The sequence below is a fragment of the Diabrotica undecimpunctata genome, chromosome 2, assembly GCF_040954645.1.
Source record: "Diabrotica undecimpunctata isolate CICGRU chromosome 2, icDiaUnde3, whole genome shotgun sequence".
Classification (NCBI taxonomy): Eukaryota; Metazoa; Arthropoda; class Insecta; order Coleoptera; family Chrysomelidae; genus Diabrotica; species Diabrotica undecimpunctata.
The window spans coordinates 79,314,566-79,331,454 of NC_092804.1; the positions used below are offsets into that span (position 1 = coordinate 79,314,566).

The window sequence follows — 16,889 nt, forward strand, 5'->3', positions numbered from 1 at the left end:
AAGCCGACAAAATCCATCTGTTCTGGAGCTCCCGTGCTTTAAAAAATCAATCCGAAAACGACTTTTGTAAAGAATGTATTCCGAACTTAAATACTTCGATCGTAGTCATATTCGTCCTCTACCGGTATTACCGGAATTTATTTAGCGTACAGCATAGGTGGATGATATAATTATATTAAATAATTACTTATAACAACAAAAATATTTATCAATACAAACTAACAAACAGTTTAATTAAGTAAAATATAGCATCAGAGAGAGGAATGAGTGTTATCCCAATTATAGTATTATGTTGAGATTATTAATCTACTCGAGAGTCGCATCCGTGGCATGGAAGAAGTCGATATTAACAGAGTACGCTAACAAGGGATATTTCATAATAATGTACTTAATAGTTTGGCGAGGTTTTCCGCACTCATATGATGCAGTACCGCATCTGTGGCATGGAAGTAGTCCACCATATTACCAGAATACGCCAAAAGGAGATATTCCTTCACAATGTGCTTAATGGTTTGGTAAGGTTCTTCGCTCTCACATGATTGTCTGGCCCAGTCCCCATTTGTGTCGTGAGTCACGGCATCGCCAATGGCATGTTCTAATGCGGTTTATAGTTTTAAACTCAAAACGTGTAAGTAGGCGATTATTTCGGTTCATTGAACGGCTATGTGAGATAGGCCTGTGGCTTCTCAGCATTCCTCCCATTTTGCGTGGGCGCTGAAACCTTCCTCGTGTATGGCTAGAACTATTACAAGAATTAATATTAAACTCAACAGTTTTCCGGGTTGAACCGCGTCGAGTATCATTACGCCGAACTTTCGACATCCTCTTTGGTGTCTTCTTAAGCGCTTCCGAAGTCTCAGTCTCCCGAGCCCCCAGACACTACTACACTGATCACCAATCAATGCATTACTGCTACTGGGAACAGAGGAAGCTTCATTTATACCGTCTATGGTGACGTGTTTGGGGTGGAGCGTGGGGGTTAGCGTGTTGATTGGAGCAGAGGTTGGCGAGAATATTTCTGACGGTAGGATTTTGATTGGCGAATGGAGCGGAGTATATCTTCTTTATGAGAGGTCTCCATGTCGAAGGTAACCGCATGCCGTCATCTCTTTTATTGAGACAATTTGGACTTTTTTCAATTTCTATGGCTTCTCGGATAATTCTTGGAGTTTTCTGGAGTTTTCAAAATCAATTTTGTGACCTGTATAAAGATGGTGTTGACCTAGAGCTGAAATTGAATCGGAATTTCGAACAGAAATGGAATGTTCATAAATTATATTTTGGATTCTACGATTTGTTTAACTTATATAGAATAGGAGGCAGTATGCACAAGGAATTTCATAAACTCAGTGGTGTTCATTTGGAATGTTGTGTTTGATTATTCGGACAAAAGATAAAAGGTTTTGTTGGGGGTAAATATTGTCTTTATTCCTCTTATTTAAGAATTTTGTCGATTTTGTCAGTGACAATTTTGATGTAAAAAAGAAAAGCTTTCGTATGATGAGGGTATGAGTCTTTGGGTTGAGATTGAGTGGGAGATTGATGTCTGTGAATTCTCTTACTGATGTGATTTTCATGGTTACCGTTTTGGATGAGGGCTTCTTTTAAACTAGAGAGCTCAGCGAGTCTACTTGCATCATCGCAAAGGCGTATTGATCTGGAGACAAGGGTATTAATGACTGAATTAATTTGTGAAGGTGAATGATATGAGAGTTGGCATGCAAGCAACGATTAGTATGGGCGGGTTTTTTATAAACAGAATGATGAAAACCTTAAGATTGTTTTTCTTTATCATAACGTCGAGAAACGGTAGGAATGAATTTAGATAGGTTTGAAAGACACCAAATGACGAATGTATCGTCAACTAATCGTAGCCAACATGTGGGTTTGAGCATTGATGTGGATAGTGCTCGGGTCTCGAAGTCTTCCATAAAGATATTGGCAATTACTGGAGACAGTGGGGAGCACATTGGGGCACTATTTATTTTCCTGTAGAATTGACAATCAATTAATATTAGTTACCGAAATATTAAGTGACAAAAAATAGAATTGCCATAGTCAAATTAAATAGCCATCTAGTGAAGGCTAGTGTTCAACCATACTAGAGTAGAGTATCACTCGGCCAACGATTAGATCAGACTGAGGGCTGATTTTTTGAACATGGTGGCATTTGCTTCCTAGGATATTCCGCATACCTTGTAATTGATGATAATTCTATTTCGAGTGCTTGTTTTGTCAGCAGTGTTTTCTAGGTGTTTTTTGAACGACAACTTTCTGTACATAGCTATGCCTAGATATTTCGGGTATGGGTCGAAACGTATTAGGTAATTATTAAAATATATTTCAAGCTCAACATTTGCTTGCTTGTTAATCAAATGGAATCAGGCAACCTACGTTTTATTCTAAATTGGTATAACTTCTTCGTCTACCTGTTCCTGTTTCCTTGGATTGTGCCTTCATGATATATTACTTAAATTTTCCATGGTCGGTCCACAGTTCTTCTACCCGAAGGCGATTTGTCTTTTGCTATCTTGACTACCCTATCTATCTACCCTATCTTGACTACCTATGTAACTGGATAGTGTGATGCCTAAATACTTGATTTCTATAATCTGTTCAATGCTGGTTCCGTCAATTACTATTTTATATCTGGTCGGTTCTTTGCTGATGACTATTGTTTTTTTTTCTAAGCTGAAATGATCATGTTTAACTTCTTTGCCATTCTTCTTCTTTAAGTGCCGTCTACCGATCGGAGGTTGGATATCATCATCACTATCTTTACTCTATCTACTACTGCTCTGAAGATTTCTATAGAACTGCACTTAAATTTCTCAACCATGACACTCTCCTTCTTCCTATACTCCTTCCTCCTTTAATATTTCCCTGTATTAACAGCCCTAGCAGTTCATATCGCTGTCCCCTCATTACGTGTCCCAGATATTGTAACTTTCTTATTTTTATTGCGTTTATTATTTCGCATTCTTTGCTTATTTCTCACAATAATTCCGTATTAGTTTTCTTCGGTGTCCATGTTATTCTAAGCATCCTCCTGTAATATCACATTTCAAAGGACTGTAACTTATTTATGAGTTCTTGCTTTAATGTCCAGCTATCAAGTCCATATTGCAGTATCGAAAACACGTAGCATCTCAGTGCTCTTACTCTCAGTTCTAATATAAGGTCTTTGTTGCAGAGAATTGTTTTCATTTTTACAAACGCATTTCTTGCCATTTCTATCCTGGCTCTTATTTCGTTTGGTTTTGATAATTATTGTCTGAAATCCAGGTTCCTAGGTATTTGCATTTATCAACCCTTTCTATCGGTACATTTCCCAAATGTATGTTTGTTGGTATATTTGTTTTCTTTGTTATTATCATGTCTTATATTATACATATATATATATATATATATATATATATATATATATATATATATATATATATATATATATGTCTTATTATTATATTATATTATTATTATATTGAATTAATAAGTATCCTTTATGATATTAAAGAGTACAACGCTTAATGAGTCTTCCTGTTGTACAGTTGTCCATTTATTCTGGCCTCCGTTTTATTGACCTTGTATATATCTTCGATTGTTTTAATCTAAGTATTTACCTAGGACTGACAAATCTTCTGCCAGTGTGTTGCTTGCGCCTTCTATTGTATTATGGTGGGCAGCTAGTGCTAGGACACCAGCATATGCATATTTCCTTGACATCATTGGATGGATGTCAGATATATACAGATTAAAGAGGATTGGGGCAAGCACCGATCCTTAACGCAAACCATTCTTCAAATTCCGTCGTATATCGTTTATTGTTTAGTAGACTCTTCTACATGGTATAATGTTAAGAAATTTAAAGTATGTTAACAATATTGCATACTCTCTAGGTTATGCATACGATCTTAGCGCAGTGAGAAAGGTAGAGCAGAGCCGATGTGGAGAGAGTCGAAGGATAACAAGTGTGAATGGCATGCGAAGCGTTGTCAAATTAACAGCCTGTCTAACCACCGCATCAGATGTTTCAAATCAAAATACTTACATATATATTGAAAAAGATAAAATTAAACTTCGAACTTAATATAAAAAATAGGCAGACAGTCGTCAAAAAGTTGAGGAAGGTCAGCTTCAATAAAGCAATCGACAGTAACAATTTCTGAATGCTTCCTCTAGTAGGGTTCTGCTATCTTAAACGACTTCAGAACACAGCTATACAGGTCTTCCAGATCTTTTATCATTTTCTGAAGTAAAAAGTTTGGTGTATAAATATTATATATACTGCTACAGTATGTAAACGGTATTTATCACCAATTTATGTTTTAAATAATAAAAATCTACTAAAAAATTTACTTACTTTAAAATATTTGTTGGTCGGCGAATTGTCCAAAAATTTATTACGATAAGCTGACAATAATCTTTCAAAAGGATGTCTAGCAACCAAAAATAATGTATAGTCTCTTAGACATTCTTTTACTTCCAGCAAATTTAGCTGAGATAGTTTTAACGTTGAGTTATCCAAATGTGCAGCACTTGCTGAAATTTTTATTGGATTTGTGGTATTTGATTCCCCAGTTAGAACCATCATCACCTGCAAATTTATAACAATAATTTTCCAATCAAAACATTAAACTGATGATAAATGTTCTAATATAATGAAATATGATGTTAAAGATATTTAATTTTATTTAAAAATAACACCGCATTAATTATAAACAATAAAACAGGATTGCTTTCTGTTGTGATTAAACAATCATAAATATATTACAGAAAAAAGGGTAGAGTATCAAATTTAAATAGACGTTATTATTATGTTATATTATTAAATAAAAATATTAACTGAAATATTTAATGAAATATACAAGCATGAAAAATACCAGTAGAGTGGCTCAAATCGGAGTTCGTACCATTGCCCAAAAAAACAGGAGCAAAAGTTTGTGAAGATTACAGGACCATAAGCCTAATGAGACATCTGCTGAAGCTGTTTTTAAAAGTCATCCACAAAAGAATTTACCGGAAATGCGAGGAACAAATTGCGCCCAATCAGTTTGGATTTGTGAACGCCGTTGGTACGAGGGAAGCTTTATTTAGCGTGTAGGTATTGTTTCAGAAATGTAGAGATGCCAGCTGTAATGTTTTTGCATGCCTGATTGACTACAAGAAGGCTTTCGATAGAGTCAGACATGAACAAATGATGGAAGTGCTGAAGAGGACAGGGATTGACGGAAAAGACTTAAAAATAATAGCTAACCTGTATTGGAATCAATCAGCAGTACTCCGAATAGATGGAGAATATACAGATCAGGTCAAAATCTTAAGGGGAGTGAGACAGGGGTGCATAATTTCACCACTGATATTCAATCTGTACTCGAAGCACATTTTTGAAGAAGCTCTAAAAGGTATTGATGAAGCCATCTCAATAAATGGAGTCAAACTCAATAACCTGCGGTATGCAGATGATACAATAGTGTTTTCCAATACCATAGAAGGGCTGCAAAACTTAATGAACAAAATAACGGAAACAAGTAGAAAATATGGACTGGATATAAACACCAGCAAAACCAAGCTAATGATCATCAGCAAGGAAAACATAACTGGAGCAAATCTGTATGTGAACCAAATGAGAATTGAACGTGTCTCACAATACAACTACTTGGGAACTATAATTAATGAGTCGTGGGACAATACCCAAGAGATTAAATGTCGCATCGGAAAGGCAAAAAGTGCATTCTTGACTATGAGTTCTGTGTTCAAGAGCCATGACCTCACCCTAGACACAAAAATAAGGCTCCTTAAATGTTATGTGTACTCAGTGCTTCTGTACGGAGTAGAAACGTGGACATTGAAGGCGGAAACTCTATCAGAACTTCAGGCTTTTGAGCTATGGTCATACAGAGGGATCCTGAAGATACCATGGACAGACAAAGTCACCCATGAAGAAGTACTGCGGAGGATGAACACAACTGCGGATTTGGTCAACATCGTGAAGAGCCGTAAGCTGCAGTACTTGGGACATATAATGAGAAATCAAGGCAGATACGAGCTACTTCAATGCATTTTGCAAGGTAAAATTGAAGGAAAACCAGGACGAAGAAGAATATCCTGGCTTGCTAACCTGAGAGCATGGTATAGAAAGACCTCAACACAGCTATTTCGTATAGCAAACAACAAAGTCATCATAGCCTAGATGATCGCCAACGTTCGGAACGGACAGGCACCCTAAGAAGAAGAATTGCCGGAATAGTGAGGATGAAAATTAGTCGTAGTATATATACCCATAGACGCATAATATATATTAACATAGACTGAGCAGTCTTTAGAGCTAAGTGATGAAACCATCAAGTAAGTATAGCTGTGTCTCTTTTGATGAGGGAGAGAGAGTGTCACTATTGCAGCTTATTATGCAAGGCAAAATTCGAGGAAAGCGAAATGTAGGAAGACCAAGAACATCGTGGCTTAAGAACTTGAGGGAATGGTTTGAGTGCAGTAGTGCAGAACTATTTAGAGCGGCAGTTAACAGGATCCGCAGAGCCATGATTATTTTGCAACCTTCGATAGAAAATGGAACTTAAAGAAGAAGAAGAAGAAGTGAAGGACATATCGAACAATCGCAAGAGATATTGTCGTCATTACACGCGGCCGGTATTCTCGGCCTATGTTAATATATACGTATATGATTCCACCACAATTTGTGCATTTTTTCGACAAGACTGTGTAAAACAGTAAATCATTATCCTAGCAGAAACCTAGTGAACCCTAGCAGGAAGGTGAACTTGTTATTAACGACGGACACGTTATTTTAAATGATAAAAAATTCAAAAAGGGGTTTTGCTTTTGGTGTCAATCGCTAGAAAAAATAATGTCAAAGGATTTAATTTTACATCCGTTTCAAGTAACCTTTAAATGTAGGTATTAGCAAAAGCTAATAAGTCATCGTAATACATAAGATAATAGATATTTCTAGAAAAAGCGTAAAAATGAAGTATATGAAAATATACCCTCATAGACACAATATGGTCTTAAATATATGCTTTCGGCAGCGTTTCTCAACCTTTTACAATTTGCGACCCAATTTTCCATAAATTATTTTCAACGCGCCCCCTCTCGTACAATAACAATATATGTATACAATAATAATGTACCTAAAGTATTTTGACGCTAAACTTACAGTAAAACCTTAATTACCAAATTACCAACAATAAGTAAATTTATTGATATATGGCAACACTTATCCGGAATCGATGTCTCTCTTCGCGAGAAGTTCCGAGTTATTTCGAACATTCTCGACCTTCTGCATCTCCTTAATTCTCACCAAATGATGATATAAAATCATGGATAAATTTTTAACTAGGCGTAAGTGAGCTTTCAATACTAGTGAAGAATGAACAAGTGCACAGGCATGAGTGGTTCCAAAAATAAGAAAATATTCTCAAGAGTACTTAATTTTGGGTTTACCTTTACTGAAGTAAATGAAGAAGAAAGATCTCTGTGTATCACTTGCTCAAAAATTTTAGCAGTCGACAGCATGAAACCTAATAAACTTACAAGACATTTGGAAACGTTTCATAGTGAATACGTTAACAAACCCCGAGAATTCTTCGAGTTAAAATTAAAATCCCACGAAAAGCAAAAATCATTTAAAAAAAAACTTTGACTGTGAATGAAAAAGCTTTACTTGCCTCTTATAAAATCTCATATCAAATAGCCAGATGTAAAAAGCCATACACTATTGGTGAAGACCTTATTTTGCCATCTGCAATTGAAATCGTAGAAACTATGTGTAGAGATAATTTTGTCAAAAAATTAGAGTCTATACCTCTATCAAACGATACTGTTGCCCGCCGCATCGGTAATATAGCTGTTTTCGATTCAGCTTGATGAGGCAACAGATAGCAATAAAGATGATCATTTTAGAAGCTCGGGCTTCTAAAGAAATGTCTCCTGGCCTGAATCGTGTGCTAACTACGGTTGTAACAGTAGTTAATTACATAAAAACGATACCTTTGAAAACTATAATCTTTTCTGCACTTTGTAAAGACATCGGTGCAGTACATTCAGCATTATTATTTTAAGGTGAGGCAAGATGGTTATCACGTGGGAAATGTTTACGTGTTTTTAAATTAAGGAAATCGCCATTTTTCTAGAAGAAGAAAATAGACAGTAAGCCGAGATCTTTCGAGATGGTTTATTTTTGATGAAATTGAGCCACATACTTGGTTGACATATTCGAGAAAGCAAATACACATAATATATTGGATATGAGTGATAAAGTTAATGCTTTTTGTAGAAAATTGGAATTGTGGAGCAGAAATTTAAAGCAAAAAAACCTATAATTGTTTGCAAATGTGGATGAATGTATTGGTTGATAAAGATAATGATAAAGTTGAAGAACAACGCGTGAAAGTTGTTTTTGTAACCATTGAAAATCATTTTCCATTGAAATAAATGCTTCTTTGAATTTTGGCAGGGGTAAATGATGAGTTTTCTGCACTGAAAACTAGGGCGTTCCGTACACTATTACCATTTTCAACATCCTACCTTTGCGAAAAAGGATTCTCCGCGGTGGCTGCTTTAAAGACCAAACATGTATATTGCAGCTAAATATAGAAAAAGAACTGAGAGGGTCTATTTCTAATATTACACTCTTTTTCGATAAACTTTGCCCTGCAAAACAGGTCCAAAGAAGTTAATAATACATATTAAACTTGTTCATAATTTAGTATTGATAAGTTCATATGTAGTACTAACACAGTGCTCTTTGTAAGTGTACTTACCGACTATATCAGTGTTAATGTGTATTTTATTTTTTATTTTGTGTCAGAATTTTGTTTTGCTTTGATTTTAGTAAATTTGTCAATGTTGTTGGTGTTTTTTTTTGTAATACGACCCCCCCCCCCCCCCCCATTAGTAATGTGTCCCACAGGTTGAGAATCACTGCCTTAACTATAACTAAATATTCTTACCCTTTTCCAATTGGTACAGGCAACTTTTGGAACGTAGCAATATAGCAGTTTATGATTATGATCAACTAAAATATGATCTAATTTATTTACATTAAATGTGTTTTTAATTTTAAATCTTAAACCCATATTATCACAGCCTTCTAATACTTGCTCCTGCCTAGCAATTTGGTCGAGCCAGGGATATCTGTCACTTTCGAGAGCTGAAAAAGATATTTAATTTGAATGAGAATAAAAATATCATAAAACAAAGCAAAAATCTTTCCTACTAATGGAAAATAACTAGAAAACGAATGATTGATGGTAAATCAAATTTTGATATACGTAATTGTAAAAGAACAGAAATAAATGAAAAAGGACAATTGAGCTATCAATAGATAAGATGAAAATAATTGAAGTAAAATAAAAGCCACAAGAACCCAATGATATAGCAGAATAAAGAAGGAAATAAAGATTGAAAAAATTTTCAGAAAAAAAGATAACATCATATCGAAAAGTAAAGAGTAACAGTAAATCGTGGAGTAATATGTTTATGCAAACTATACACACGTTATACAGGGTGAGTTTTTAGTGGGACAATTCCACTATGGTATATAATATCCAAAAAACTTATTTAGAAAAGATGTAAGTAATAATATTCTCCATTCCTGTAAAATACTTGGAATTCTACAGGTGATTAACAACTACGTGGTATAGCAAATATACAACTTTTTAAAATGGACACCCTATATATTTTTTCAAATTTGTATTCTTCTCATAATTCTTGTTCTTATAGTTTTGGGTTTTGCATTACTATACAGAGTATTTAACAAGTTACGATCATTTTTATTCCGAAATCGCTATGAAATCAATACCATGTATATAAAGAAGTAATGCATATTTAATTATATCAATTATTTATTTTATATAATAAAGTAAACAATATATTGTAGTTTTTAAATTAAATTTAATTGAAATCATTGATTTCAAAATCAAAAATTGAATCAAAAATTTGTATACAGGGTGAACTACAAAACAAAATTACGATATTCTCAATTTTTTATATGGATCACCCTATATTTTATTTTTTAGAAATATTGTATTTATGATACTTTTTCATTTTTATACAGCTTTCCTTATACCTAAACTCATTACTTTCCGAGATATTTTTAGTTTTCTTCAAATTTCGGAAATACATTTAATTTTTGTAAGTAGAAATAAATATTGAGTATTGAGTGATGATATAACAAAATTATTTTTATTCAATAAGTACCTAACGAAAAATATAAACCATAACAATATGCAATAAATGTCTCAATAAATGTGACATTATGGAAATCTCCTTAATGAAATACAAGATTCCTAAAATTTCTACAAGATAATATGTTGTGTATAATAATATAACAAGATTATTTTTATTCAATAAATAACTCACACAAAACAGAAAGCAAAACAATATACAATTGATGTAACAATTTTTAGATTGATGTATCAACAGTATTCTAAGCCAAGAATTTTTAATAAAACATTTTTAACTGCCGATTGTGACGAGCAGTTATTAATAAGTAAAAGGCCATTTGTGGCAGTTACAAAGGTAAAATAGTAGGATTTAAAAAAATGGCAGTTTTCATATTATTAATCCGTAAACGGTAGGCTTTTAAAATGACAGTTTCTATATTATTACCTTTTTAATCGGTCTGTGTAGCTTGTCTTTATTGTTAAAAATGAATTTTTCTATAGAAGAGTTAACAGATATGATCTGTGTATTAGGGGAAAGTTCAAAAAATTGCTTACTTGCATCCAGAATATATCACGAGCGATATCCTGAACGGAGGAAGCCAAACGCAAGAGCTTTTGACAAATTAATGGATCGTTTTGTTCGCACTGGGTCAGTTATATATGAAAAAAACGAGAAAACCAAAACTGTTCTAAGTGAAGAAAAGGAATATGATGTACTGATAGCTACTACTGAAGATCCCCACATCAGCACTCATAAAATTTCACGTCAACATGACATTAGTTAAACTTCAGCTGCAAAAATCCTTCGTAAACATAAACTGCATTCTTATCGCATACAGTTACATCAAGAATTGACAGTCGATGATTATCAAAGCAGATTAGCTTTTTGTCAATGGTCTCAGCAGCAAGTGTAGAGACCCATTTTTTTTTCGATTATAGGCTTGTTGGAGATGAGGCTACATTTCACAAAAATGGAACGGTGAATAGGCATAATTTTCATTACTATGTACCAAGCAATTCATGTTTTGTTAACACTCATAGTAAAACTATGAGGTTTGAGGTGGTAATTCTCCAAAAATTGATTTTTTCATGTGAAGCTATATAAAAGACCTTGTATACCAGAACCTCCAACAACGCCAGATGATATGAAAAATAGAATAAGAGAAGCTTTTAATAAAATTGACTTAAAAATGTCAAGAAATGTGCCTCGGCTATTAAGTTTAGTTGTAGAAAACGCATATAAAAATGAAAGAGTATCATAAACACAATATTTCTAAAAAATAAAATACAGGGTGATCCATTTAAAAAAATTGAGAAAATCGTAATTTCGTTTTGTAGTTCACCCTATATACAAATTTTAGTCAATGATTTCAATTAAACTTAATTTAAAAACTACAATATATTGTTTACCTTATTATATAAAATAAATAATTGTTACTATTCATCATTTCTTTATATACATGGTGTGGATTTCATAGGGATTTCGAAATAAAAATGGTCATAACATGTTAAATACTCTGTATAATAATGCAAAGGCCAATATTATAAGAACAAGAATTATGAGAGGAATATAAATATGAAAAAATATATAGGGTGTCCCATTTAAAAAATTGTATGTTTGCTATACCACGTAGTTATTAATCACCCTGTAGCGTTCCACATATTTTCCAAGTATGGAGAATATAATTGCCTACATTTTTTCTAAATCAGTTTTTTGGATATTCTATACCATATTGGAATTATCAACCAATGTCGCACTAAAAACTCACCCTGTATATTTCAAAAACAGGAGAAAAATTTCAGAAAAACAAATAAATTTCTCGGAAACTAGTTCTTTGTGTCATCTTAGTTTTATTTATTAATTACATACTTGGGAATAAATCATGCTTAAAAAAAATTCTTGTTTTATCCCACAGGTTTCAAAATATATTTTTTAGAAATAAACAAACTATGTATATTATTTTTGCGTTGGAAATAAAACAACTACACTTTCTCATAGTGTATTCTTAATTATTTCTCTTAACGATTTATAATGTTTTTTTAATAGAAAATTTAAAGAGTGTATTGTCAGAATGTTTGAGTAGCACTCTTCGAACTTGAGGATAGTTAATTAATAAATTATTTTTAACAATTCTTAACGAGTCTCAAACTGGCAAATAATAATTGGATGAGATTGATCTTTAATACTTCACATTACATATTTCCAATCAAGACAGTAAAATTAACACGTTAGTAATTTTATCGTAAATCATGAGGAAAACTAGGAAATAAGTTATGATACTATCTTGTCGGAGCATACAATTATTGGACTGTCAGGGGTGATGATACTGAGATAATGTATTATTATATTTTGAAAGGAGGTTTATGTTCTTTTTCGATGTTAAGCAGTTAATTCAGGGTTAAATATATCTTTTTTCAACGCAGTTTAAGATTATTATCTTTTTCCCACTGAATATAAAAGTGTATTATTGCAATCGCAACACAACACACATAGTTTACACAGCAAAAGTGTCGCTTTAAGAATACACCCACTTTACATTCCAATAAACAATTATTCAACATTTGTATGATACAAAATCTTGAACCCAAGAAATTATTTAGTACTAATGTACTTTTTTTCTAGTATTAATTAGTTAAGACCAATTAGCCGAAAGACTTTGTTGAATTTGTGAAATGAGTATTATCACTAACAACATGAGCATAATATATTTATTAAGGTAGGTTAGTGAGCCCTCTTAGTTATTGAAACCAGTCTCATTTAGTCAAAAAGTATGTCTATATACACAAGACGACTTTTAACTAAATTTTCGAATATTATTTAATAATAAAACTACCCTACATTACACCACATCTTTCCTCTAATGGTAAGTTTTTCTTTATTATTGAATTAACAAAATAAAAAAATATTAAGATGCAGAATATTTTGTGACTTACATATTATTATGAATACTAAACAAATAAATTGACTACTCTTGGACTTTGGTCAAAGTTTTTTTAGCAGAAAATGGTTGACTTCAATTAGTGCGGTCGTAAATATTATTAAATTTATCTGACTTGGCCCATTGTTAAGACCTTGTACCTCAGGTAAACCATTGTTACCTGAAACCGGGCCTTTTATACTATTATCGGTTAATCCAGGATGTTTATAGTCGATACTAATTGAAGTCAACCATTTACTGCTAAACAAACTTTATTATATATACAAAATAACACAAATCTATCGTAATATATGTACTACATTGTTATTCAAAAAAGATAGACAAACTGTATCACTTGCCTATTTTCTCTACTCCAAACTATAGTTGGATTCTCTTATTGTTAGTAATATATGAAACTATTTTATGATTAATCTTCTTAGTTATTCATCTAGTACATTATCTTTACTTTTTATTAAACATAACTTTATATTATCATTCTTCAACATCTCATGTTCCTTTAGTAATATTTCTATATAAGAATATCTGATAATTCTAATAATCTTCTTTAATTACTAACTCTCTTCTGTGCGCTTTTCTTATATTTTCTTATCCCCTTACTTACTCTTTTGAGAATGTTAATATATTGTCGAGCATATTGTGCACACTATCATTTTTTATGTATTGTTAATTCTTGATAATCACTTCCTTGAACTTTTTCCTTTAAATTGCAGATCTCTCAACGAAGTGCCAAGGTTAGCGTTGATCGAGAATTCTGATAGATAGAAATCATTCATTTATAACGCCTCATTATTTGATATATAATAAAGCCTCATTATTTGATACCTATAAACTCAACAAATTCTTCGTGCATCTAATTTAAAAATTGATCTATTTGAGTTGAATCGATTTTGAGTTGAATTGATCTAATTGATTGAGTTATTAAAAATTAACTCAAGTCCTTCTAATATAAACATCATTCAGGTCTATGCACCGACATCAGAATCCACTGAAGAAGAAATAGAAAATTTATATCAGGCCCTAGAAGACTCTCTAAAACTGAGCAAAAAACATGAACTTACTATTATCATGGGCGATTTCAATGTCAAAATAGAACAAGGTACAGTCGAGAATGTCGTGGGGTCATATGGTCTTGGCATAACAAACGAAAGAGGAGAAGACTGATCCAAATCTGCCAAGAGAAGGATATGGTTGTAACGAATACACTTTTTAAATTACACCCAAGAAGGCTTTATACATGGAAAGCACCCGGTGATACCTCAGGGAAAATCATAAGAAACCAAATTGATTTTATCAACATAAACAAAAGGTTTAGAAATTCCATCACCTCAACAAAAAATATCCAGGCGCAGATGTCTTCTCAGATCATAGTCTATTGGTTGCAAATATCAACATACGGCTCAAAATAATTCATAAGAAAATGAGGCCCAAGATTCGCGAGGAACCGCAAAGTGGGCGACGCCTGGTGGTAGATTTCAAAAGCGTTGACTTCGGGAAAACCTTGAAATTGTCATTAATTTGTATACATATTAGCGACTGGTTTATATTGTAATTAACAATGACTTCGACTTCAAAAAACTATTGCAGTGTTCCTCAATGTTCATCCTATTATAATTAAAAAAAATTCTATACATAAGTTTCCACTGGACGAGAATATGAGAAAAGTTTGGCAATGCATTTTGCGAATTGGCAAACCTATAACCAAGTACATGACTGTATGCAGTTTACATTTTACTGAGAACGATTACTTTCCAAGTAAGTGTTCATTAAAATATTATTTATATTTTAATATATTTATATTTAATTTACTTTATAGTAACACCTGAAACTAAATTGAGAGGACTGAAGAAAAATGCCATCAGCTAAATTGCTCCAAAGGTCTTATGAAGTTATTAGTAGAAAACGTAAGGCTTAATTTACAAAATATAACGTAGCCAGCTCCAAAAACTGCCTCACTCCCAACTAAAGATCTCTGCCGACCTTGCAACGACAAAAATAATTGAGATAATGTAAATTTTACTTTCCGTGTTTTAGACATACTGTAAAAAAACACAACATTTAATTTTATTTTTATTCAGGTTTGGGAGTCAATTACCGTATGTATAAACTCGAATCACAAACAAATAAACTTTGAAGAACGTACTCCAACTTTTACTTTGGCAAAAAACACGTGTAAATGATTTATATTAAACGTTTTATAGCATCGAGATCAAATGACAAAATGGTTTGTTTTCCCGAAGTGATCGTCCATCTTTGAAATCTTGAGCGCCCCCTGTCGGAATTGGCTATCGCGAATAGATATAAGAATATTAAAAGAAAATGACATCCAGGAAAAAGTAAAAACAGATTAATAAGAATTTTGCGAAAATAGTTGAAGACGCTATTAGAGGCATAGAAGAACAGTGGAACGAAATGAAGACATTAATTACCACAATTTCGCATGAATATTTAAAATCAAAAAGAGAAGAGAAGCAAGAATGGATGGCAGATCAAATATTGCAGATGATGGAAGAGCGAAGAAAATTAAAAGGTAGAAATGACAACGAATACAAAAAGTTGCATAAGACTATACTAAAGGAGATAAAAGGGGCAAGAGAAGAATGGCTTACGAAGAAATGTACATAAATTGAAACACTACAACGCAAACATGACGATTTCCATATGCACAAAAAAATTAAAGAGGTACAGAAGACCAGAAAACAACGCAATACAGGCATAGTTGTAGACATTGAAGGCCAGATTTTGACTACAAATGAAGATAAATTACGAAGATGGAAAGAATATATGCAAGAATTATTCGAAGATGCAGCACGAAGTCCGACTGAAATAAACAATCACTACGGCCCAGAAATAACAAACGAAGAAGTAAATATGGCGGATTAAAGATGAGAAATCACCAGGACCTGATGAGGTGCATGGTGAAATTTTAAAGCTATTAGAGGCACACCAAATCACAGCCCTTACGAAGCTATTCAACAGCATCTACGAGACTGGTTACTTACCAAAAGACTGGCTGCTATCAATATTAATTCCACTTCCAAAAAAATCCAACGCTAGAAAATGTGAAGAACATACATTAATTAGTTTGATGAGCCATGTACTTAAAGTACTCATTGCTATCATTCACTCGCGCATATACACCAAATTAGAAGAACACCTGCGTGAGTTCAATTTTGATTTAGAGCAAGACTCAGAACGATGGAAGCACTTTTTAGTTTGCAAGTTCTAATACAGAGAGCCAAGGAGGTCAACTACGATGTGTATGCATGTTTAATTGATTTCGAGAAGGCATTTGATAAAGTCCCACATAGAATACTAATCGATATCCTAAAAACATCAGGACTCGATGGTAAGCATATAAGACTGACCTCACACTTATATCTCCAACAAAAAGCAACAGTGCTTCAGAATCGAAAAAGAAGTTAGACGGGGTTGCATAATGTCACCGGCATTTAACATCTTTAGAGAGGCCTTGGACGAATCAGAAGATGAGATTGCTGTAAATGGTCAACTTATAAACAATATTAGATAAGCAGACGATACAGTGTTGCTGGCAGATAGTGCGCAGGGAATCCAAAGAATGATGGATAACGTTGTAGAAACATGTAACAAATACGGCCTAAAACTAAATTGCAAGAAGACAAAAATAATGATCATTAGTAAGAACAAAAACATAAACGCCCAAATTACAATAGGCGATACAACTTTAGAAAGAGTGGAAAAAATATGCTATTTGGACAGCAATATTAAGGATACTTGGGATCACAGCTAC

The 16,889-nt window shown here is 33.1% G+C and overlaps 1 protein-coding gene across 5 annotated transcripts in view; it reads right to left on the minus strand.

Annotated features, from left to right (window-relative positions):
- The window catches only part of LOC140434690 (carbohydrate sulfotransferase 11-like), a 70,114-nt gene that overhangs the window by 5,097 nt on the left and 48,128 nt on the right, over positions 1–16,889 (minus strand). For 4 of the 5 annotated variants that reach the window (XM_072523131.1, XM_072523133.1, XM_072523130.1 and 1 more), the window contains exons 4-5: positions 8,967–9,166; positions 4,361–4,594 (exon numbers count right to left, since the gene is read on the minus strand). In XM_072523131.1, the coding sequence (XP_072379232.1) occupies positions 4,361–4,594; positions 8,967–9,166 (434 nt within the window). The remainder of the gene's footprint in view (positions 1–4,360; positions 4,595–8,966; positions 9,167–16,889) is intronic. The other variant, XM_072523134.1, reaches the window with a different exon arrangement.